The sequence below is a fragment of the Rattus norvegicus genome, chromosome 19 (genome assembly GCF_021556685.1).
Source record: "Rattus norvegicus strain SHRSP/BbbUtx chromosome 19, alternate assembly SHRSP_T2T, whole genome shotgun sequence".
NCBI lineage: Eukaryota > Metazoa > Chordata > Mammalia > Rodentia > Muridae > Rattus > Rattus norvegicus.
The window spans coordinates 21,113,682-21,137,081 of NC_141552.1; the positions used below are offsets into that span (position 1 = coordinate 21,113,682).

Here is a 23,400-nt window from a genome sequence, read left to right on the forward strand (position 1 = left end):
CCCACATTGTTCATATCAATGCTTAACTAGAAGTTCTGAGGCTCTGGCCTGGTCCTTCTTGTCTGTGGGCCTTACACTCTGAGACAGTAATGGTGCATACATTTCTACTGATTCTCATTGTGCTCTTTCCATATTTGTCTCTCTTTCTCATTCTCTGAGTCTGTTTACTTTTCTTTTCTTGTGGGTGTGTCCCAGCTTGTGTGTCTGTGTGTGCACAGGTCTGCATGCATATGCACAACTTTTATATGTTTCTCTATCCCTCCCCCCTTGGAATTTAGGGGTCTGTTTTTTGACCTCAGGATTTACCCGTATAATAGTTTCATGGAGGTGTAAGTGCTTTATTTTGGAAGCCCCACTTTCAACAGCACAGTTCTTTGCCTGTGTGGTCACATTTGTCTATACATTTGTATGCCTTGGGCAGATTATAAGTTTGTGGCAATATCTGGTCTCATCTCCAGAACTATGTGTACTGTCTGCCTCTAGAATATTAGTTAATCGGCTTGTAGCATTCCACTTGTCAAAACAGGAAAAATGAAATCAGAGGTTTCTGAATGTGCATGCGTGTGTGTGTGTGTGTGCGTGTGTGTGTGTGTGTGTGTGTGTGTGTGTGTGTGTGTGGTTGGATAAGCTCTGTGGCCAAGGCTCTTGACAGCATAACAGGTTTGAATGCAGATCCAGCCCTCCTGATTGAAAAAAGTGAGCCAGGGAACCCTTTATCTGGGTGCTTAGCATCTGTTGTCCTGGGCACACAATTCCAAGTTTCTGAAGCTGAAGAAGATCCAAATATGTAGAATTCAGAAAGTGTCCTTCGAGGGCTGGGGTAGTAAAGGACACAGCCTGAGTTCATATAATCCTAAACCCCGATGTTCATTGGGTTCTATCTTCCTGGGGCCAGCCCCTACTTCAGGCCAAATCCATTTTATGAAAACTTGAAGATAAAGGAGAAAGAGGTCATGTCATTACTGCACAACTTAGACACAAAGAACATTGAACATCGTGAGAAATTTCAGGAGCTCAAGAAGGAGATTAACTTCTATCGGTAAGTACTGGTCAGAAGGCCCCATCACTTGTGGAATATCCATTGCTGCCTCTCTTTGTTCTGGACCGGAGTGTCTGCAGCTCTGGGCCCATCTCTTCTGCTGTTTAAATATCACTGTGCCGTGGGTCTTTTGGACTCACTTTCAGTTCCATAAGAGACTGTGACTTCTCAGCACAGTGTCTATGCATCTTTAGAAGGCTCTGGATAGAACTACACTGATTCAGGCATCAGAGTGTTATTAGGCCAACCTGCGGCTCTGGGGTCATACCAGGTTTAACAAAGCTCAATGTGTGGACCACATGGTTTGCATGACCTCCCTTGGTTCTACTGTCCTCTTGTGGTTATTTGCCGCCTACTAATTGATGTTGCCCCGATGCATTGGGCTCTCATGGGTAGTTGTAGATCCCTTGTTCTTTTGGACAGACATGGACTCTTATTAGTGCTTGGGTCACAGAAACAATTTATTTTTCCCTGGATTGGCCGTTTGCTGTTTGTGCAGCAGCCATACATGTATGGAGATGTATTCTATGAAGTCTTTATGGGTATCTGGGTCCTGGTGGAGTTTGTGGGATTTGGCAGTTGGAATGGGAGGAAGAGGCTTCAGGATCTTACTATGCAGAGTGTGTTTCCAGCAACCTGCACAGCCGGCTCCTGATGGACCAGGCATGTATGAAGAAGAAGTTGGTCACATTGAAGCAGGAGAGCAAGGAGTTACAGCGATATTTGTTTGAGTTGAACCCGAATAATGAAGACGAACAGGAGAATACCAGCAACCTCCAGACCCAGCAAAATGTGGTAGGAACAAGCAGCTGAGTCAGATTAACAATGTCTGATACCATTTGCCTATTGGATACAACTTTGTTTCCCCTATCATCTTTCTAATCTCCCCACACCCAGTCAGTCACCCACCTCATGTGATAGAGTTATTCATTGCTCTGTCTATGCACAAGTATTCTGGGATGTTAACCACTCTTCAGAAACTGAATTATGGGCAATTATACTTCTCTGCCCTTTTTGAAACTGCAGTCCAGAAATGGTGACAGAGGAATAACATATCACATGACTGCATCTCCCTATCACAGATTGGATGCTATGAAGAGTTTTGAACGAGTTCTTGGTCGTGTGACAAAGGTCATGCAGGGGTCATGTGATGGTTGGAAGCACCTTGTAGGGATAAGAACCAAGTGCAAATGGCAAATGAGTCCTGGTCATTGGCTTTGCTCTGGGTATCATGTGGCCTTCTCCTTTCTTCCTGCACCCCAATTAGGTCTCTCCCCATTTCCCCATTCTTGGTTTGCACTGGTAGAGTCTGAGGAGCAGCTTGTTCTCCCACAGTACTGTGAGGGTTGCTGGTGATGTTCCCCAGCCTGCATAGATATCAGCAATGATTTCAGTGAAAAGATCAGTGCTGTCTGTCCAATGCAGCTGAGGGGACAGAAGGCAGCAACTTGACAGCTGGTATGGGTGTCCCCACCAAATCCGTGTCTTAATAGCTGCCTTCTCCTCCCAGGTCTCAGGAACTGCAGGAGACATGGCATAGGATGGATCCCAGGAAGACAGCCCCCTGAGGAATGAGTTTCTCTCTCAGGAGTTCCCTGTGACGACAATCCTCACAGTCAAATACTTTTTTTGGGTGAATATTCTTCTTCTCAGATAATTTCCTCAATGTTTAGAGACCCTACATTTATGTATCCGTATGCCAGCCTGTCTGGTTGAGGTCTTTCTCCTTTCTCATACCGACAACACCATTTGAGAGACATCTGAGGGGACTGCTTGATGTCTTGTCCTAGAGGAGAAACAGCACTACAACTGTGTTTCTAAATGTTCATTAAGAAAATGCTGTTAAGAAATGTTTTTGGTTATGATTTTCATTGAAGTTTTCTTTTTGTTATTTCATAGTTATATATTCTTGTTACTGTTTTTCATTTTTATACCATTTTAGTTGTTCATTTTATGCCTGTTTTTTGTAAATTGTATTCCTTATGAATAAAAATTGATTTGTAACTCTTGACTCTTAAGACCTTCTTATTTAAGGGTCCTTTCCACTCCTGTAGACTTAGAACTGACAGCTGGGTATGGATCTTTGCATGGTCCAGGCAGCATGGGTAAATAGGGAATTCAAAGCCACCAAGGGGTACACATGGTGATAGTGTCTTTTGTGTGGATAATGTGACTTTTTTTATGGACACACACTTTATGATGTAATCACTGACATACTGTATCCATGCTGTCATGTGTTCTGCTCATCCTAGTCTATATCAGTCTACAACACACATTCCTTATTGACTGTGTGCACCAGATATTGAGTAACACACACTCATGCCTGTAGAGCTGCAGAAAAAATGACAACTCTCACAAAGGAATATAGAATAATCCTAATGGAGAACCATGTGCCTCAGTTTTTCTTACAATACAGCATTAGTATTAAACCACAAAGATAATGACCATCAACGTCATTTTGGGAAATAGGTTTTTATAGGTGCTGTTTCACTTGATCATTCATATGCTGTGTTTTTTATTGTTGCTGATTATATTTATTTTTATCATTTAACTCAATGGATCTTTTTTTTTCAAATGTATGTCTGGGCCACTCCTGAGTGCATTTCCCTCATGATCCAAAAGAGGGAATAGCATTCCCCATTGTAGATGATTGTTAGGGACCATGTGGTTCTTCTGAGAGAGCAGCAGATGCTCTAACCTGTGAGCCATCACCACAGCTCCTGTAGGTAGCTTTTGTCCTTCCAGGGCATGTGCTATACTAGATGGACGCCATCATCTCCCATTAAGTAGAGAGATCTCAGGAGATGTGTATGTACAGGTGGTTGAGCGGTGCCTGCTCAATGTGGTAGCCTGCTAGGCATCCACACCGGGCTCTGGTGCCTCCACTGCTCATTGTGCATTCAGGATCATCCTCCAGCATCACTCAGTTTCAATTCCAAACAGATCTTTCACTTACTATCGATGATTATATACATTAAGCACATCTGATAAAATACTGAAGAGACTAGCCTCCTTCTACAGGCCAACTTGGCATAATGAATTCTTTTGATAGAAAGCAAGATAATTATCTTAATCTATGCAGGTCAGGGAGGACCTCAAGAGCATCCATATTGAATGCAGACTGCAGCTGGGAACACATGTTTCTTTTCAGAGCACGTCTGTGCAAGCCCAGAGCTTAGGTGGGATAGTTCATGTTTCACCTTTTACATGGAAATCTGTGATTGTATTGAGAAAGTATATTTTCCACGTGACTCATTTCCAATTTATGGAATTAAACTGACTTACTGTGAGTGGAGGTGACTCAGAGAGATAAAGTGAAGAAGAATAATCCAGTATGTCTGCAAACAGATGCTGTCTCATTAGGGCTTTTCAATGCTCAGCAGCTGGAGAAGCAAGGGAGAGGCATTGGTGACTCTCAAGCTTAGGTCCTCTAGTCATTATAAGCTGAGCATGACACAAAAAGGGTCATAGGTATCACACTAGAATGTGGTAACTAGATTTAACCAACCTATCACATTAATGCTGTGTTTGGTGGTATTTTTTGCCCTCTTAGGACCTGGAAGAGACTTGGGGTTTTCTAATTCGACTCATAATTTATTATCCTTCCCAACACTATGTGCTTTGTTCTGTAAATGCTAACAGCGGCATCCAATACCTAGGATATTTTCTACTGACATGTGTGACGTGAGACAAAACAGTCCCTGTCATCCGTCACCTGAATAAACTTCCTTAGAGGACAGTGTAGTTGGAGGGTCCTTCTTTCCTCTCCAAGATCGAGAAACATTTCCAGTCTTCAGACAAGTGTGTCAGCCATTGTCCAGTGACTGTCCTGAGATGTCCACATTGTCAGCTGAGTGAGGGCAGGGCAGGGGATTGGGACAGAGTCCATGAGATGTCAGTAGGCAACAGGCCAGCTGGGGCTAGTGTGGGTACAGAGCTTCTAGTGTGGGTGTGAGAGGAGGAAATTAGGAATGGTCAGATTCTGATGCAGCATATAGGCGGGAAGGAGCTTAGACCATCTCAGTGCCATATAGGGACATTTAGACCCTGATGGGCAGTGTGGGGATGGTAGGGTCCCATATAGTGCTCTCTGCAGGTGTCAGGAGAGCATACAGTGGCTCTGTCAGACTTATGACAATCAGGCAGGCACTGGGTGCAAGTGAGAATCATGGGACAAGCCCTGGGTGCAGCCTGGTTTGGGGACATTCCCAGGTGCCCCATGGACTGCAAATTAAAGGCAAAGGACACAGGGAAGCCAGCAATTCCCATGCACATGACATAAATACCTGTAGATCTTTCTAGAATTTCCATAGACTATCTGTCACTAGTCCTCATTATAGAAGGCACCAACATTCTGCCCTCTACTTCAACTTGATGAGACAGCTATTCTAACTCCAGCAGGAAGGCCTCAGGGAAGACAGTAAGAACTCGCAGGTGACCCCTTTTACTATTGAAACAGGGTCTTCCTATGGAGCCCAGAGTGGCTGTAGGATACTAATGCTCCTGCCTCACAGTGACTAGAATTCCAATCCACCCTCAAGAGCAGTTGATTCATCACTAGATCAGACTAAGGACATGTGAGGCCCCAGGGTGCTAGGATTACCAGGGTCCTAGTAAGTTTCTCCAGCCTAAATTACAACCTGAGTCGGTGCTGCTATTTGGGACAACGCCTGATGCCCAGTGACATCACACCTTGGAACTCTTTGTCAAACATAAGCTGTTACGGGAATGAAGTACCCACACAATAAAAACTGGTCTGGATAGTCCTAGGTCAAGAATCCCCTGTTGAAAATGCCTTGGACCGCAAAATTTTAAATTCTATATCCTTCTGGCTTTTAGAAGATTTATAAATACAAAAAAAGAAAGATGGGCATAGTAATTTAAGCCTATCATCCCAGTCATGGGAAAATGAGTCAGGGTGATGGAAGACTGTAAGTTCCAGGGCAACCTGTGTTTCAAGAAAAAAAAAAAAGGCATGGTGAAGATTCCACTCAAGTAGAAAACAAAAGGGTTTCACATGGGCCCTGCCATCCACTGGTCAGCACTCTCATCACCACAGCCACAGGCAGACACTGGGGAACATTTCCCACTGTCTCTCTTTGGGATGCAATCCACCCCATGATTCTATGTGAGGAATCCCCCAAAGGTTGCATCATGTGAGGGACCTAGAAAGTTCCAGGATTGGGAGAATTTAGGAGTTTATAATTAGGGATGATCTACAGCTGTGGCAAAGCCTTTTCCCAGCACATGGCAGCCCTAGGTTTGTCCCCAACAGTAAAAATAAAATCCCCCAAAATAATTCAAACAAAATGTCGTGAAGCCTGAGCCCTGACCAGTCTCCTCAAAAGTGTGCAGGAACCTGGGTCCACATTTAGGACCCAGCACGACCTCTGTGACCCGTGAGAAGGGATCTAATATGGGAATTAGTACAGTATGACTTATCCTTGTGGATACCTTTAGTGACAATAACCACCTGACCCCTGAAAACCCATCTACCTGGGGGACTCAGCATCATGTCACCCAAAAAGTCCAGATCCTAGGGCCAGCATGGGCAGGTGGTGAAGAAAGTTTGTCTCTCGTGAACATCAGTTGCTGCTCCTGACCTGACTCTATCCTCAGGAGACAATGTCACCCCAGAAAGTGTGGGTGTCAACGGCTCTTCCCAGGCCAAGCCTGGGATACTGCTTAAGTTCCACAATGCACAGCAGTGCTCACTCTAGAGCTAAATGTTCTACAGCTGAAAGGGGTGGGTGCTCTGCTGGCCATGCCCCTCCCCTGCAGTGTTTAGTGCACTCAGAGTGGTGCTTCAGATGTGAGGGACTTCTTGAGGCTACTCCCATGGAGAATGGCAGATTCATCAGAACGGGGTACAGGGTGAGTTCAGAGCACAGCTGGGAGGAATTTAGGGATGCCAAGCCATGACTAAGACCAGATCCTGGGCTGACAGGCACTTGAGCTGGAGAACTGGCATCCAAAGTGTGACTGCCTGAATTCCTCTTAGACCAAAAGCCCTGGATCTGAGCTACTTTGGTGCGTGCTCCTAAGTGGGGTCCCAGACACAGCTCAGAATTGGGGCTGTGCATGGACTTTGGTGCTGGCAGCAGGTGGCTTAGCCATAAAGTGCCGAGCTTTCCCATCTGTGCCCACTCAAATTCCTCTGTTTCATTTTAGGTGTGTTTGGTATAGTTTTGAGACAGGGTATCTTGTAGCAGCCCAACTCGCTTTGAGCAACACTGTAACATAAAAATAACCTTGAATTCAAGATCCTCCGACCCCTCTGTCCCAAGTCCTGGAATTAAGACCTCCAGCTGTGACCATTTTACTGCAGCATAGGATCCATCTGTATTAGAGTGAGCTTTGGAAATACTGGAGCTCCGACTGTTCCTTAGAATTCAGGTTTCCTTAATTCTTAGCAGGAGTTTTGTGATGATGCTGATGAGAGAGTCAGGAGTTACACTGGGAGAGGTAACAGTCCTGGCAGCCCTGAGTGCGCAGTGAAAGTCAAGACAGAAGCCTGCTGATTAGCACCTGAGTGAAAGTGGGAGGATTCAGAGTTCAAGAACAGACTCAGTTACATTCCTAAGACCATATTGCAACATTTTTGTTTCATTTTTGGCTTGTTTTCTTTGAGACAAGGTGTTAATTTATAGCCCTGGCTGTCCTGGAACTCACAATGCCTCTACCTCCCAACGGATGGAATTAAAGGCAGGTGCCAACATGCACTGCCACTAATTAATTTTTAATTAAACATGCTGGCACAATCCAGTAATCCCAGTGCTTAAGAGGCCGAGGCAGGCAGATATCTGGCTTCCTGACAAGTCTGATCTACAGAGAGCCTGTCAGAATAGCCAGGGCCAAACAGAGAAACCCTGTCTCAAAAAACAAACAACAAAATGAATTTGTTTTAAAGAAGAGAGGAACGATTTAACAGAGAATTAGAGGCCAAGATCCAAATGATATTGGGTAGTACAGAGCCTAGCTTCTGAGATGAAACTGGACACCATGGGGTTAGGGTGGGGATTCTCATCTTGGACTGGGAGACAGAGGGTGACTTCAGGCATGGAAGGCTCAGTCAGTCATTAGTCAGGATTCTCAATCAAGAGGGTGTTGTAAGATCCAAAATGTGTGAGCAGTGTTCTGCATGAGACTAGAAGGTCCCACGAACCAATACAAAATAGCCAATAAAGAGTAATCACAAGCATACGTCTGGAGGTCCATGGAGAGGTTAATGTCCACCTTAGTGTGGATTCTTCAGAGCACAGGTGGAGAGAAATAGAAGAGCTGATGATGGCTGAGGCAGGAGAGGAGTTCAGGTGTGAATTTGAGCCAGTAAAGGAGCTTGTAGGTCGGGCAGAGCAATGAGAGGTCTAACAGCATAGCTGTTGAGATCCTTCAGATTAATTTGTCTTAAGAGCCTCATGCCATAGCCAAGGACAGGAGTAGATCTGACTATTGGGTGGGTGGGCTCACATAGCCCAACAGGTTTGGCCTTGCATCTGTGGGATTCCAAGTCTCTCCCTTTAGACACAGCCATGGAGAAGGTGTAGCAGTGAAGGTGGAGATGGCTTTGCAATGCTTGGCTTATGGTGTTGAGTACTTCATGCTCCACAGAGCTAGGAAATGTCCTAGAAGCCAGGGAGGCTGAGCATGAGGAAGACAGGTCTCCAGGAGAGAGAAATGATAACCAAAGTCACTAAGAACTTCCTGAATCTCAGTGTCTTTTAACCATATATTTTATATACTTATTTTTATGGGCCTGAGTGTTTCACCTAATAAATGCTTGTGCACCATGTGGTATGTGTGGTGCCCGTGAAGTCCAGACTGATTCCCTAGAATTGCAATTACAGGCTAATAGGAGCCACCATGTGGACACTGGGAACTGAACCTGGGTCTTCTGCTCTTAGCCACTAAACCAACCATCTCTTCAGCACCCCCCCCAATTGTATTGTCATTAAGATTTACCCATTTAGCCTTCAGTATTTGAATTAATACAGATGTGACAAGAATTATAGTTAACATGATGGTTCAGGCATAGACAGGGAGGCATCTCATTGTATACAAAATATGAATCCTTCCTTCCTTCCTTCCTTTCTTTCTTTCACTTCTTTCTTTCTTTCTTTCTTTCTTTCTTTCTTTCTTTCTGTCTGTCTGTCTGTCTGTCTTTCTGTCTGTCTTTCTTTCCTTCTGTCTTTCTTTCTTTCTGTCTTTCTGTCTGTCTTTCTTTCTTTCTGTCTTTCTTTCTTTCTTTTTGTTTTACTCTTGGAGACAGTGTTGTTTTTTGTGTAGCTGACCTGGAATTAGCTCTGTAGAGGAAGCTGGCCTAGAATTCAGAAATCTGTCTGCCTCTGCCTCCCAAGTGTTAGGATCAAAGGCATGTGCCACCACCACCACACATCCTTCTGTTTAAAGGAAAAATGTAGTCTTACAGGGCAGCATGAGTTTAGCCCCGGTATAGACATTTTCCTAGGCCTCAGGAGCTCTAGAGTTCATGAAGGATTTGCTGCCTTCCCCTTTAGCCTGGCTAACTATGAGAGCTCCACACACATGGGTGTTTGCTTCATTAGAGTCTGGAGGATGAGGTTCACAGGCTGATGTAACTGTGTAGAGCAAAGGATGCCTGGTGAAGGTCAAGTGGGTAAAATGCTGAAATGCTGAGAGAAGAGGCCTATGGTTGGCGCCTCCTACACCTGAGACTTCCAACCCAGAAAAGCAGGGGGTAGAGAGTGAGGATGCACAGTGCACACATGTCAGGAGAAGGCCATGTTCCTGAAGCCTCCATGAGTGGTGAGCAGGCTCTGGGGCACCATGAGGGACATCAGGAGCTCCTGCACTTTGTAGAATTACAGGGTTCCATGTTGTCTCATATGCCCATGATTTGCCCCCTACTGCAGGGAGAAGCCAACACTAGAAGCCTCCAGCTCCCAGCAATGCTTTTGCCATGTAGCTTTATCCAGAAGAGCTTGGAAGTCCCTGGACATGGAGTCTCAGGTGGTTGTGAGCCACCTGACCCGGGTGCTGGAGACTGAACTCAAGTCTTCTGCAAGAGCAGCAAAGACCCGTGCGCTGCCTGGCCCAGCCTGGGCTGTGAAAATGGTGTTTATTTTCATGCTGAACAAACCCAACAACAGTTTAGGTCCCTAGAAGCCACATAAACCTGGATACAGTAGTGTCTGTCATCCAGCCCTTCCCACAGGGAGATAGGAGCCTAAAGTGGACAGTCTCTAGGATTAGGGGGAAGGGCTAGCCTAGCATACACAGCCATGGACGAGAGGTAGAAGGTGAGGACCTGTGTTCAGGTTGTCCCTGACCTTTACACAGGCACACACACACCTGTACTCACAGAAACGCCATACAGACATACGTGAAAAAGGAAATAAAAACAAACAACATTGAAAATACAATATACTGGGGCTGGAGGGATGGCTCAGTGGTTAAGACCACTGACTGCTCTTCCAGAGGATCTGAGTTCAATCCCCAGCAACCACACTGTGTCTTATAACCATTTCTAATCTCATCTTCTACCCTCTACTGTTGTGTCTGAAAGCAGGGACAGTGTACTCACTCATATGGACAAAATAAATAGTTTTTTAAAATCCTTTTCTTAAAAAAAAAAAACTCTTCTGTGACACATGATCATTGTGTGATTCCAAATGTCGCTAAGTCAGTAAAGTCCTATTGCTACATGGTCACCAGTTGTGTCAGCCTTGGTAGTAGAATGGCACAGTTGAAAAGTTGCTGGTCACAGTGACCAGGCAGCCTAGAAAGCTCACCATGAGCAGAGAAGGCTGTGCTGTGTCCTAGTCCTCTACCCCACACTGCCCCTCATCCTACGAACAGAGCAAAAAGAACAGATGAGGAATGTTCCAGGATTCTTTCCTCTTTGATTGCCTTACTAAACTAGCCCTGTGCTACATGTAACCTTGTCACATCCTCTGTCCCATCCCTAAGCCCTCATAACTGTCAGATAAGACAGGGATCTTGCTTTGGGGGGAAGCTCTGGTCCCTCTCTGTCCTAAGAGGCCCTGAGCCATTGCTGAAAGAGAATCTTCTGAGGATTGAGGGACGTCCATAGCCAGTGCTCTGACTTCCAGGAAGGTTTGAGGAAGGTGGTCCTCTTCCTGTGGTGCCTCTAGTAGGAACAGCCCACACTTGGGCCCAGCTCCCACTGTCAGAAAAAGGCGGGTGGCTCTGGTCTTTGCACAGCTCTCCAGCTGAATGAACAGTGCATCTCTCCTCTCTCTTTTTCAGGAAGTCTCCAGTCACTGGTGCAGGTGCTGTTCCCAAGACAAAGGAAAGGAAAGTGCTAAGTGAGGGTTCCTGGGATCCTTTAAAACATTGTATGCATTGTCTTCATTAATGTTTCTGTTTAATTTTTTATCCCATGTGTATTGATCTCCTTGTAGGGGTGTGCATGCCAAAGCATGAGTGTTGAAGGTGGAGGAAAAGCCATGGGAGTCACTTTATCCTACCGTGCGGGGTCCCAGGCTCTGAACTGGGTCATTGAGCTTCTTTACAAAGAGCTTTCATGCTGAATTTCTTGCTGGCTCTGATTTCAGGGAGAGCATCTCATAGAGCCCAGACTGGCCAGTAAACTACTGATCATCCTGCCTCAAGTATTGCCATCTAGTTCATGAAAGGGTTGAGTTATTGACACAAGGAACTGGGCATGGGCAGAGGTGCATGACTGAGGCTATCTCTGCTCAGTGGCATGCCTTTGGGGACTGATAGTTTTAATCACTGAGGTGTCATTTGAGTGCAGTTCTCTTCTGGCGAGATGGAGTCTCTTTTGCCAGGGCATCAGGCTGTCCAGGCAGGACTTGAAGGTGGAGGTCTGGAGCCCAGGCCTGCATTCCTCTTCAGAAGCTGCAGTCCCCACTCTGGACAGTGCTATAGCACAGGGTCACATATCCAGTTCTACCCTGAGACCTGCTGAGTCACATGCAGTTTGTGCTGAGAAGCAAACTGGGGTCTCCTGCAAGGGCAGGGAGTGCCTCTCAACCACTTACTCATGCTTTCCTTAATTATACACTCGAAGTGGGGCGGGCATGACACATGTGGGGGTCAAACACAAATCAGGGGAGTTTTTTTCTCTTTTTGTATCAGAGAGGGCCTAAGGATCAAACTCAAGCCCTCAGGATTGACAGTGATGCCTGGACCTGGTGTGTTCAGGGTACGGGATGAGGGTTTAGTCCTAGAGATGGAGCCCAGGACCTCACATACGCTAGGCAAGTGCCTAATCACTGAGCTACATCCCCAGCAGATGTTGGTTGCAAGAGAACTTGGGCCCTCACAATGCCAAAGGAGCACTCTATCACTTAGTGGCCCCAGCCTGGTAGTCTTGTTTGTAACCTCTGTTGTGTTTGCATGCTGCCTGAGCTTATTAATATAGCCACATTCTCAGGGTGACAAAAACTTCATGGAGACTCCCACTGTCAGATACCTGAAGACAGGTTTCAAAGAGAACAGGTAACCAGTGCAGAAGTCTCACAGTGTTCATGTGAAGTACATGGAATATAAGTCCTAGATGACAGAATGCTCAGAACACTGGTGTCCCCACTGTTGGAAATAACCAGGACCACAGATCCCAGTCTTTCATCACACCTGAAGACCCCTAGCTGGCATGGTGGCATATACTTCTCATCCCAGCACTTGGGAGGCTTAGTCAGGAGAATCTCCTGAGAACAGGAGTAGGAGAACAGCCTGGCCAACCCATCAGGTGTTACCTGCAGGTCTAGTTCCAGACATAATCCTAGCATACAGTCATCCCCGGCCATGCAGGGAAAGCATCATGGCACACCAGGAAGCCAGTGAGGCCCATGTTGCTTGACTGGGCAGCTACTTGTTAGCCATAAGGACTAGGGCTCAGAGTGCCCAGAGGCTGTGAGACTGAGGGTTTCAAGGACCCAGCAGCAGGCCAGATGGTCTCAGCCTGGACTCGATACTGAAGAAGGAAGGAGCCCTGAGTCCTGGGCCAAAGCTGTTAGTAGCCCCATGACCTGGGCTGCTGGTGGCTGCTGGGGTCAGGAGCAGTGTCTTGGTGGGTCCTGCTGTGGTGAGAGAGAGCAGCAGAACTTCTGGAGGACAGAGAGGGAGCAAAATAGAACAGGAATCCAGTGTAGAGATCTTAGAGTGTTTTTGTGAAGCAGAGCTAGGAAGTGGGTTGCAGGGGCAGAGGAGCAGCAGGCTGTGCCTGTAGAGATGAGTCAGCCCAAGGGAGGAGTTGTCAGAGCCCAGCAGCATGAGGTGGGAGAGTATCTCAGGGGAGGGGCTCCTGTCCTTCCAGGACAGTCTCCATCAGAGACTGAAGGGCTGGGCCTGAGAGGCGAGGGGAATTAGGGATGAGGGAGAGACTGGAGAGATGTGGGAAAAGAATGCACCTAGGAGTGAAGCAGGGCCCCCAATGTGGGATGGCTGAGGCCTGACAGAGTTGGATGTTGCTGATCCTACATTAGGCCAGGCCAGAGGGCCGAAGCTCCAGCAGCCAGAAAGGAAGCCAAAGTGTCTGAGGAGGCCTGCATCAGATTGAGTCTCATGAGGGTCCCACCAATGGCCAAGGCAGGATTTGTTGAAAGCAAGGTTGTGGGTATAATTGTTCTCACCTCGGAAGGGAATAGGTGGCCATGGCTCTCACAGGTACTGACAGTGCAGGGACAGGAGACCTATGGACTGACCTTACTGCCACAGGGCGGCTGAAGGCTCTTGTTGCCTTCAGTTAGTTGTTGTATTAACCTGGTAGCTTCATTTCTTGAGAAGCTTGGGTGGATGAGGTGTAGAGGAACAAGGTCCAGCTGAGAGGAGGGATCTAGAGTGTACCGTGGTTGGCAAACAGGTTCTGAGATCAGGCCTGTGCACTCAGGCCAGTGTAACGGTTTGTCTTAGCTGCAGGCTCAAGAGGGTTGAACTGACCCAAGATCAAACACCACATGTGCCCTGTGTTTTCCAAGCTTTCTCATGGTTGCAAGCGCTGGGCGATCTCACATGGACTTTTCCATCATTCCCTGAGCTCTAGGTGACTCGGATGGATCATGGAGATATCTCTAAGCCTATGCCAGCACAGCAGTGACATCATGGCAGTGTCCTCCAGGGTTCCAGGACTGGATCTTTTTTTTTCTTTCTCTGCTGATATAAGGAATAAGACATCCTATAAAACAAGGCCAAGCTTTCCTAGAGTTGAAGCCCAGAACACACAAGACTCCCCCAGGGATGGACCCATCCAAGAAGGTGTGGGATGTTTTGTGGCTTAGGTTGTTTCACGGTGAGTGAGAAGTGTCTGAGACGCATACATGTAGCTGCTTGGGAGCTGGGGAGGTCATGGGACACCCTAGATCTGATTCTGCAGATGACTGTGAACATCCATGTGCTGGGATCTGAACTCTGGTCCTCAATCACTGAGCCATCCCACTGGCCCCTGGCTATCCCTTCCTAGAATGTTTCTGTATTTCCTCCTACTTGATGCCTTGATGCTGGCTCCTAGCCCAATGGCCTATATACAAGATGAATTCTATAAATGTCTTATAAACACTAAGTATCCTGTGAAGGGTACTAGTGCCCTGTTCATAACAGGAAGGCTGAGGAATCCAGTCTGCAACAAAGAGAAGGCCGGGTGCTTTTCCTGTCATTCAGCATGAAGGGCCAGTCCTGCTTTTCACTGCAGGGTCCTGGTTATGCAATGGGTGTTCCTGGTGCAGCAGTTGTATCCTATGACACACGATGTGTCTCCTGCAGGAGGAAGAGTGGTCAAGTCACAGTACCTGCAATATGACAATAAAACGAAAAAGGTGATGAAGACCTTGACTCCCAGAGCCACTGGGAGTGGGTGAGGTGGAGGGCAAGTAGGGAGACAGTGGAATCCTGGAGGACACTGTTGGGGCCTTTACCAGGTGCCTCTGTGACATCCAGACTTGGACACAGGGATAAGTCTGGGTAGTCTAGCATCAGCATATGTCAGTCTCCATGGTCTATGGCCCCTGCACCTCTTCACTGCTCCTCTTGCTTTGGGGACCTCAATTTTGCCAAGCCTTTTCTTCAGGACCATCCCCTGGATCATCCAGGTGGCTCCTAAGAGACAGGCACTGACAGCAGACATTTGGTATGGATCACAGGCGAAATTGTTATGGGGCTTTGTGCCATCCTACCCAGAATGCTGTGAAAGGCCCCACTTTGGTGGTGGTCAATTCTGGAATATCCTGTGTGATAGTTTCAGCTGTGAATAACAAGGCTAGCAGTTTCTACTGCTGCCCACACAGGCCTCCAGCACCCTGAAAGCTGCAGTGCTCACCTAGAAGGGAAGCACATTCAGGACAGGGAGAGCCCTGAGGAGCTCAGTCAGCTTCCTGGTCATCCCTGCAGGGACACCTCACCCCTGCAGTGTGGTCATCCCCGCAGTGACACCTCACCACTGCAGTGTGTGGTCATCCCCGAAGTGACACCTCACCCCTGCAGTGTGTGGTCATCCCCGCAGTGACACCTCACCCCTGCAGTGTGTGGTCATCCCCGCAGTGATGCCTCACCCCTGCACTGTGTGGTCATCCCTGCAGTGATGCCTCACCCCTGCACTGTGTGGTCATCCCTGCACTGACGCCTCACCCCTGCAGTTTGTGGTCATCCCCGCAGTGACGCCTCACCCCTGCAGTGTGTGATCATCCCTGCAGTGACGCCTCACCCCTGCAGTGTGTGGTCATCCCTGCAGTGACGCCTCACCCCTGCAGTGTGTGGTCATCCCCGCAGTGACACCTCACCCCTGCAATGTGTGGTCATCCCTGCAGTGATGCCTCACCCCTGCAGTGTGTGGTCATCCCCTGAGTGACGCCTCACCCCTGCACTGTGTGGTCACCCCTTTGGTGACACCTCACCCCTGCACTGTGTGGTCACCTCTGCAGTGACACCTCACCCCTGCACTGTGTGGTTATCCCCTGAGTGACGCCTCACCCCTGCACTGTATGGTCATCCCTGCGGTGACACCTCACCCCTGCAGTGTGTGGTCATTCCTGCAGTGACACCTCACTCCTGCAGTGTGTGGTCATTCCTGCAGTGACACCTCACCCCTGCACTGTGTGGTCATCCCTGCAGTGATGCCTCACCCCTGCAGTGCAGACCTTTGGGCCTGTGGCCTTCAGGTTCCGGATTATCTGTTAAACTCAGTTCATAATCAGAATGTTTTGTGTTCAGCCTCTGCCTGGACTGTACTCCAAGAAGAGTTAAAGGGTTTCTGTGTCAACATCTAGCGATTAAGCCTTAGCAAAAGGATTCCCACATCACCCTGCAGGCAGATTCCCATAGTCATCCCTAGTCCATTTAAGCTGCTGCTGAAGATGCCTTGAAGGCATAGCCACAGCGACCCCGTGTGTTCAGAGGTGATGTTTTCGTTCAGTAACCTGATGCTGAGTCTTCTCCTAACCCAGCAGGTGGTCCCTGCATCAGGCTGGAGTTTTGAGTTTCTGTGTTGTCCTGATACCACCTGCTGTGTTCTCCTGGGGCAGAATGGATCTCAGAAGGTCTGGGCCAGTCTCACTGGTTGAGGATTCTTGCAAGGCCTCATCTCCAATTCCTGAGGGAAGGTGTAGGTTAGGAGAATGCCTGGATTTGAAATTCAGTGTTTTCAGATTTCAGGATTGGATGAGGGGTACTCAGCATGTGCATGTGTCCATGTCTCTGTATGCATGCACATGCAGGCCAGGGATGGACACCAGCAACCTTCCTCAGTCACCCTACGCCTCTCACACAAAGGAGCTCTCACACAGAAGCTGTGGCTCACAGATGAGGCTGGTCAGGCTTAGAGTCCCAGAGATTCTTCTGCTGTGCTTCAAAACTTTGAATGTGTGTGTGTGTGTGTGTGTGTGTGTGTGTGTGTGAGAGAGAGAGAGAGAGAGAGAGAGAGAGAGAGAGAGAGAGAGAGAGTGAGAGAGAGATTCTACCAGCTTGTACAACCATGCATGCACATATGGATGCCAGAGGGAAATTTCCAGTGTCTTCCTTTTCGAACAGGGTCCTAATCAACTATCAGGTCTCTATATCTTAATATCTCGCAGGGGTCCCAGCGTGAGCATAGCCAGGGCATACACATGCTTGGCTGTCAGGCAGGCAAGAGGGAGAGATCTTGTTCTATTTTTCATGGTTAATGCTCTTAGTGCCCTTGAGGGCCTGGCGGACACCTGCCTGGAGACGGCTGGATCTGATGCTGGCCTAGACAGCCAGGGCTATTGATGATGGATGCCCAAAGTGGCCCTCATTCTTGGCAAACTTCTCTCTTCTAGTCCGAATATGCTTGAGTATTTAATGCAAGGACTGGGTTTTAGTTTTCCTCTTCCATCCTGCTGCCTCCTTGTTTTCTCCAGCGGGTCACCTGCCCTAGTGAGGAAAGAGAAGTGTGTGAACCACAGCACCACCCTCCCATGCTTCTGCTTGCTGGTCTGTGGTATCTGTTGATGGAGAACCGTTCCTGTGGCGGTCGGTCCTGTTGCTGTTTGTGAGTTTTGAGGATTTACGTCAGTGTCGTAATGTGCACAGTCATCCTGGGAAACACCACAGGAAGTTGGTCCCCAGGTTTCAGCACACAGAAGCACAGGCCAGAAGAGATGCCCAGGTGTTGAAGGAGGTCCAGTAGATGTGCTGTTAGTTTCCTGTGTCTGATGCATGATTGTCCCTTGCTTATTAAAATGTATACACAAAACTCTTTAAGTGTCCCACTGACCTCTGAGAAAGAACATCAATGGGAAGATGGCTTTGAACTCTTAACTCCCTGTTCCTTTCCTCATAACAGGTTTCTGTAGCAACCAAAGGAGAGAAGCCACCTGAGGGAAGGAAGTCCAAGACAGTGCCTAGGAGCAGAAGTAGGGTCTGGCTGTAGAGGGGACAAGTGGCTGGGTATAGGGACTCTAGGATCAGAAAAGAGGCTGTCTGGCATCTCCCACAGCAACGAAGACAGTCACGCATAGTCATGCTCAAAGGCCAGTCTGATCCAGACTGTCCCTCATTTCCCAGGCGATTATAGATGGTGTCAGGTAGCAGTTGAAAACTGCCCATCAGGGCATGATTCAAGTGTTTATTAAGGTATCATGGCATCAAGGGTTTATGAGGACATAGCCATATGTACACAGAACGACTTGCAGATCCAGAGAGCAAGGAGGGAATAGCCAGGAGCTCCTGCATGCTGCTGCCTTAGGGGTTCTACAGAAATCCAGTGGCACTTGGGAAGTGGAGGCCATATCAATTTGGGATTGTGGCCACATGGGGAGATTGAGGCCAACCATGTGCTGTGGCATCAGAACACTGACCAGCGATGACAAAATGGAACATAAAACACTGGTTGCTCAGCTTTGATACTGCTGACTGCTGGCGTGGCCAGGGGCCATCCGGTTCACCAAAGGCTCAGCCAACAGTTGTCTCTCCACTCAACAAAAGTCAAAGAGTGGCCCAGCTCCAGAACCAAATGTGTGCCCACATTGCAATGGCTCCGGTACTGTTTCACCTCAGCTGCGGAGATCTCAGGATCCTTGAGTGTCCAGCACGCACACACCCGAAAGAGACAGTCTTAGGGGTCTTAGGCAGCACTGAGGGTGGTGAGCCTCTGCCTCACGGCTGAACGGCCCTGACCTTAGCATTGTTTGGGCACAAGAGAGCAAAGTGATGGGGACAGACAACCTGCAGTCTACCATGCTGGAAGGGCATGACTAACACTGATTGATCACATCCATGTGACTACTGAAGCCAATCTGGCCTACAAGAAGCTAGTTTCTATTCTGTATTTTATCAGATGTGCATAATACATATGGTCATCATTGATATTAGGTGAAAGATCTGCTCTAATATGGACACTAAGTGATGCTGGAGGATGATGCTGCCCCACAATGAGCAGTGGGAACACCAGAGCCCTGTAGGGATGCCTGACAACCTAACACGTTGAACACGCACAGCTCAGTAAGTTCCCTGTGAACACACATCTCCTGAGATCTCTCTATTTAATTGGAGGTGATCCTGTCCACCTAATACAGCACCTCATGTGGAATAACAAAAGCTACCTGCAGGAGCTGTGGTGATGACTCACAGGGTAAAGCATCTGCTGCTCTCTCAGAAGAACCACATGGACCCTAACAATTGGGTAAAGCACGTCAGTGATTACATCACAAAGTGTGTGTCTGAGACACAGCCACATTATCCTCACAAAAGACACTATCACACTGGGTACCCCTTGGTGACTTTGAATTCACTTATTAGCCCAGGATCCATGGAACATGCAGAGATCCATCTGTAGCTGTCAGTTCTAGGTCCACAGGAGGGGACAGAACCATTGAGTAAGAATGATGGTCTTAAGAGTCAAGAGATAGAATTCAATTTTTATTCATAACAAATACATTTTTACAACAAAACAAGATTAACATGAATAAATATATTTAAAAATATTTGAAAGTAAAAATAGTAACAAGAACATATAAATATGAAACAACAAAAAGAAAACTTCAATTAAAATCATAACAAAAATATTTCTAAAAGCATATTCTTAACGAACATTTAGAAGCACAGACGTATTGCTGTTTCTCCTCTAGCACACATAATGAAAGGCGGTCCCCCAAGTTGTCTCTCAAGTGCTGTTTTCTGAGAAGAAAGTAAGACCTCAATCAGTCAGGCTGGCTTAGTGGTATATGAATTTAGGGTCTCTAAGAAATGACAAATTAACTCAGAGGATGAATACACATCCAAAAAATGTTGTTACCATTCAGGATGTTGGTCATCAGGGACTCCTGAGAAAGCAACTTATTCTTCAGGAAGCTCTCTTACTGGTGTGTGTCCAATTCCAGCTCTCTTGCACTTTCTGAGACCTGGGAGAGGAAGGCAGTTTTTCAGACACTGATTTGGTGGGGAAATGCAAGCCAGCTGTCAGAATGCTGCCTTCTACCACCTCAGTTCTATTGGATAGTCGACATGGACATTTTAAGTGATATCATTGTTGCTAACTCTGTGGGCAGGGCAAAATCTCCAGAGAGCCTCACAGTAAAGTGGGCTGCCAATATGGGACCCAGACTTATGCCAGTGCAAACCAAGAACAGGGCAATGGAAGGAACCTCATTGGGTTGCAGGAAGAAATGAGATGTCCATATGTCACCAAGGTTAAAGCCAATGACAAGTACTAATTTGACATTTGCACTTGGTTCTTATCCCGGAAAGGTGCTTCCTATACAAGAAGTCGCATGACCACAGAGTGTCATTTGTCAAAGAACCAAGAACTTGTTCAAAACTCTACATAGGATCCAATGTATCACATGGATATGCAATAATATGATATGTTATTCATCTGTCACCATTTCTAGACTGCAGCTTCAAAAAGAGCAGCAAAATATGCTTGCACAATAATTCAGTTTCTGAAAAGTGGTTAACTTCCCAGAATACTTGTGCATAGGCAGAGCAATGAACAATTCCATTACATGAGGTGGTTGGCTGGTTGTGAGTGTAAATTAGAAAGGTGGTAAGAGAAGCAAAGATGTATCAAATTGGCAAATTTTATCAGATATTGTTAAGCTAACACATCTGCTCGTCCCTACCTGATAATGCTGGTTCTGGCCGTTGATGGTCTTCATCTTTCTTGTTGAAGTCAACCAAATATTTCTGGTTCAGTGCACAATCAAGATGTACCTCCTTGCTCTCCTGCTTCAGTGGGACCAACTTCTTCCTACATGTGTTCTCCATCAGGAGCTGGCTGAGCAGGTTTCTGGAAATACAGTCTGCATAGTAAGATCATGCTGGCCCTTTCTCCCATTCCTACTCCCAAGTCCCACTAACTCTACCAGGTCCCACATACCCATGAAGACTTAATAAAATGCATCTTGATACATATAAGGCTGCTGCACAAAACATAAAGAGTTAATTCGGGGAAGAATAAATTGTTTGCTTGGCCTGACACCAATTAGTGTCCACATCTCTGAGAAAGAGCATGGATCTACAACTATCCATGAAAGCCCAATGCATGGGGGCAACATCAATTAGTACTGGGCCAACACCCTCAAAAGAGGTCAGTAGAACCAAGAGAAGGTCATGCTAACCATGTGGTCCACACACTGAGTTTTGTAAAACCTGGTGTGACACCATAGGTCCAGGTCAGCCTAATAACCTTCTGCTGACTTCAATCAGTACTGTTCTCTCTAGAGCCTTCTGAAGATGCCTAGACAATCCTGGGATGAGTAACAGTCTTTTATGGAACTGAAAACTGAGTCCTAATGACCCTGGAACACTGATGTGTAAACAGCACAAGAGATTGAACCAGAGCTGAAGACCGTCCAATCCAGAACAAAGAAAGTCAGAAATGGCCATTCCACAAGTGATAGCCTTTCTGACCAGGACTTACCTAGAGAAGGTAATCTCCTTCTTCAGTTTATGGCTGTTCTCATGGACCTCAGTGTTCTCCATCTCTAAGTTGTGCAGAATTGACATGACCGCCTCCTCCATTCTCTCCAGGTCTTCATAATATGGATTTGGCCTGAAGTGTGGCCTGGCCCCAAATGATAGAATACAATGAACATCGGCATTTAGGAATATATGAACTCAGGGTGGGTCCTATATTACCCCAGGCTGCTGCCTGGATCTTCCAGCACTCAGTCCCCTGCCTAGCAAGTACAGAGACTCACCATAAACTCACTGCAATTACAATCTTGCAAAGCCACCAGCTGTCAAGGGCTTTGCAAATGCACACTGGGAACTCACTCTCCCTGACTTTATCCCTGAATTCTTCATTCAGACCACAAGTTCTGCTTTTAAATAAATGGAAGCAGATGAGTCCATTTTCAATCTCACTCCTCAGGAAGGGTCAGGTTCTGAATCTCCACTATATGGGAGGTGAGGTTTAGCACAGGGTGGTTAGGGAGGCACAGCTTTCTAGAACCCAAAACCTTAATAGGATAAGAAAAAGGTGACCTTGCAGACCCAGGAATGAAACAAGAGCATTTGGAGCGATTCATACCTCTTCTTCATGGATCTCTCCGTCAGAAACCTCAGGCGATCTCTCAGGTCATTTCTCTCCTCGGTAATGAGCTGCAGCTCTTTAATCAGCCTCTCCTTTTCCTTCATGGCCTGATTCTTGCTTAGGTCAGTGTCAGGGGATGATGTTTCTCTCCCAGCGTCTGTAGGTAGAAGAACACAAGTGAACCTGCATGGGGAGAATGCATAGAGTGTTCATAGACCTCAGTGAGGCCTAAACAGGAGAACAAGCCAGGAACCCAGTGTCACTGCTAGGCGATTGGTCTATGCTTAAGAGGCCTCCTTAGTGGATCTCAGTTCTCCCACTACTCTATAGAGACCAAGAGACGTAAGCAGCCAGGTGTTCCCTATGCCAGACATCACGGGCTTACATGTACCATGGAGATGGCTTCTCCAGGATTATTATCAGCTGAACAGGGTACAGCTTGGTTTCAGGACCCTCACTCCTGTGGCTTCAGAACTCAGATGATAAATTCACCATCCACAAAACTTGAGTGATTGGAGACACTCAGATGTCCTACCCTGATACTCTAAGCCAACAACTTTGGATTTAAAACGCATTTCCAGGGAGGATATGTTCAACAGACTTATCAGTGTCCCTATGTGAAATACCAAAAGCCCCAGAAGTGCGAATAGGTTACAGGCTGAATCTTGGTCTACACATTCCAAATAGTTTTGGTATTGTAGAAAAATTTTTGTAACATACAACCTCTAATATATAAAGCAAACGATGACCCTGCCAGTTAGAAGAAATCAGAGAAGGTCTAAGAACATAAGGTTATTTCCTGGAGCACAATCTCTCCCTGTTAGTACTGTCAGATACCCACTGTATTTAAAGAAGCAATGATAGTGATATACATTGCTGCCCTGTCTAAACTCAGAAAAGGTGGACCCTCCATGACTACTGATGGTATTATTATATCAATGTAACAGAACAAATGAACTGAAAAGTAAAGACCAGAAGTTCACAGTATAATAGCATTGGCCTTACCATATCCTCCCAGTGGGGATGGGGAAACTAAAGTTCTGAAATCCTTGACTTTAAGGAATTGTGATATTCGTGGAAATTCAATTCCTTTTCAGATGCTCCAGTTGTTGTGGCCCATTGCTAGAAAGGTCAGCTTAAGCCTGCAGCCACCCTGGCAGGAAGCTCAAAATACACTGCCCAGAACTTACTCCACATTCCCCAGAAGTGCTGTCTTTCTCCATCATTACTTTGAGACGAAAGGCCAGACTCCTTCACTCTAGTCTCTCCACAATCGACGTTCCCCCTCCCAAAACGCTTGCGAAGACAGGAAAACATGTCTTAGCTTGTAACCGCCAGACTCAGACTGAGAGAAACTAGGGCACTGGTTGTCACTACAACACTGGTGACATCACAGAGGATGCCAAGAACT

General features: G+C 46.9%; 2 protein-coding genes across 3 annotated transcripts in view; one reads left to right on the plus strand and one right to left on the minus strand.

Moving 5' to 3' along the window:
* Window positions 1–23,400, plus strand: part of LOC147999066 (disks large homolog 5-like) — an 82,647-nt gene that overhangs the window by 33,734 nt on the left and 25,513 nt on the right. For both annotated transcript variants that reach the window (XM_087596062.1, XM_087596058.1), the window contains exons 3-5: window positions 896–1,039; window positions 1,672–1,834; window positions 2,550–3,050. In XM_087596062.1, coding sequence (XP_087452188.1) covers window positions 896–1,039; window positions 1,672–1,834; window positions 2,550–2,579 — 337 coding nt within the window. In that variant the 3' untranslated portion in view covers window positions 2,580–3,050. Of the gene's footprint in view, window positions 1–895; window positions 1,040–1,671; window positions 1,835–2,549 lie in introns of those variants that run through there.
* On the minus strand, window positions 19,360–23,336 carry LOC147999069 (disks large homolog 5-like). The gene is made up of 6 exons (XM_087596072.1): window positions 23,180–23,336; window positions 21,987–22,146; window positions 21,375–21,518; window positions 20,575–20,741; window positions 19,749–19,854; window positions 19,360–19,630 (listed from the first exon to the last, which is right to left on the minus strand). Exons 1-5 carry the CDS (start codon window positions 23,304–23,306, stop codon window positions 19,790–19,792), a joined length of 663 nt encoding a protein of 220 aa, XP_087452198.1. The 5' UTR covers window positions 23,307–23,336; the 3' UTR covers window positions 19,360–19,630; window positions 19,749–19,789.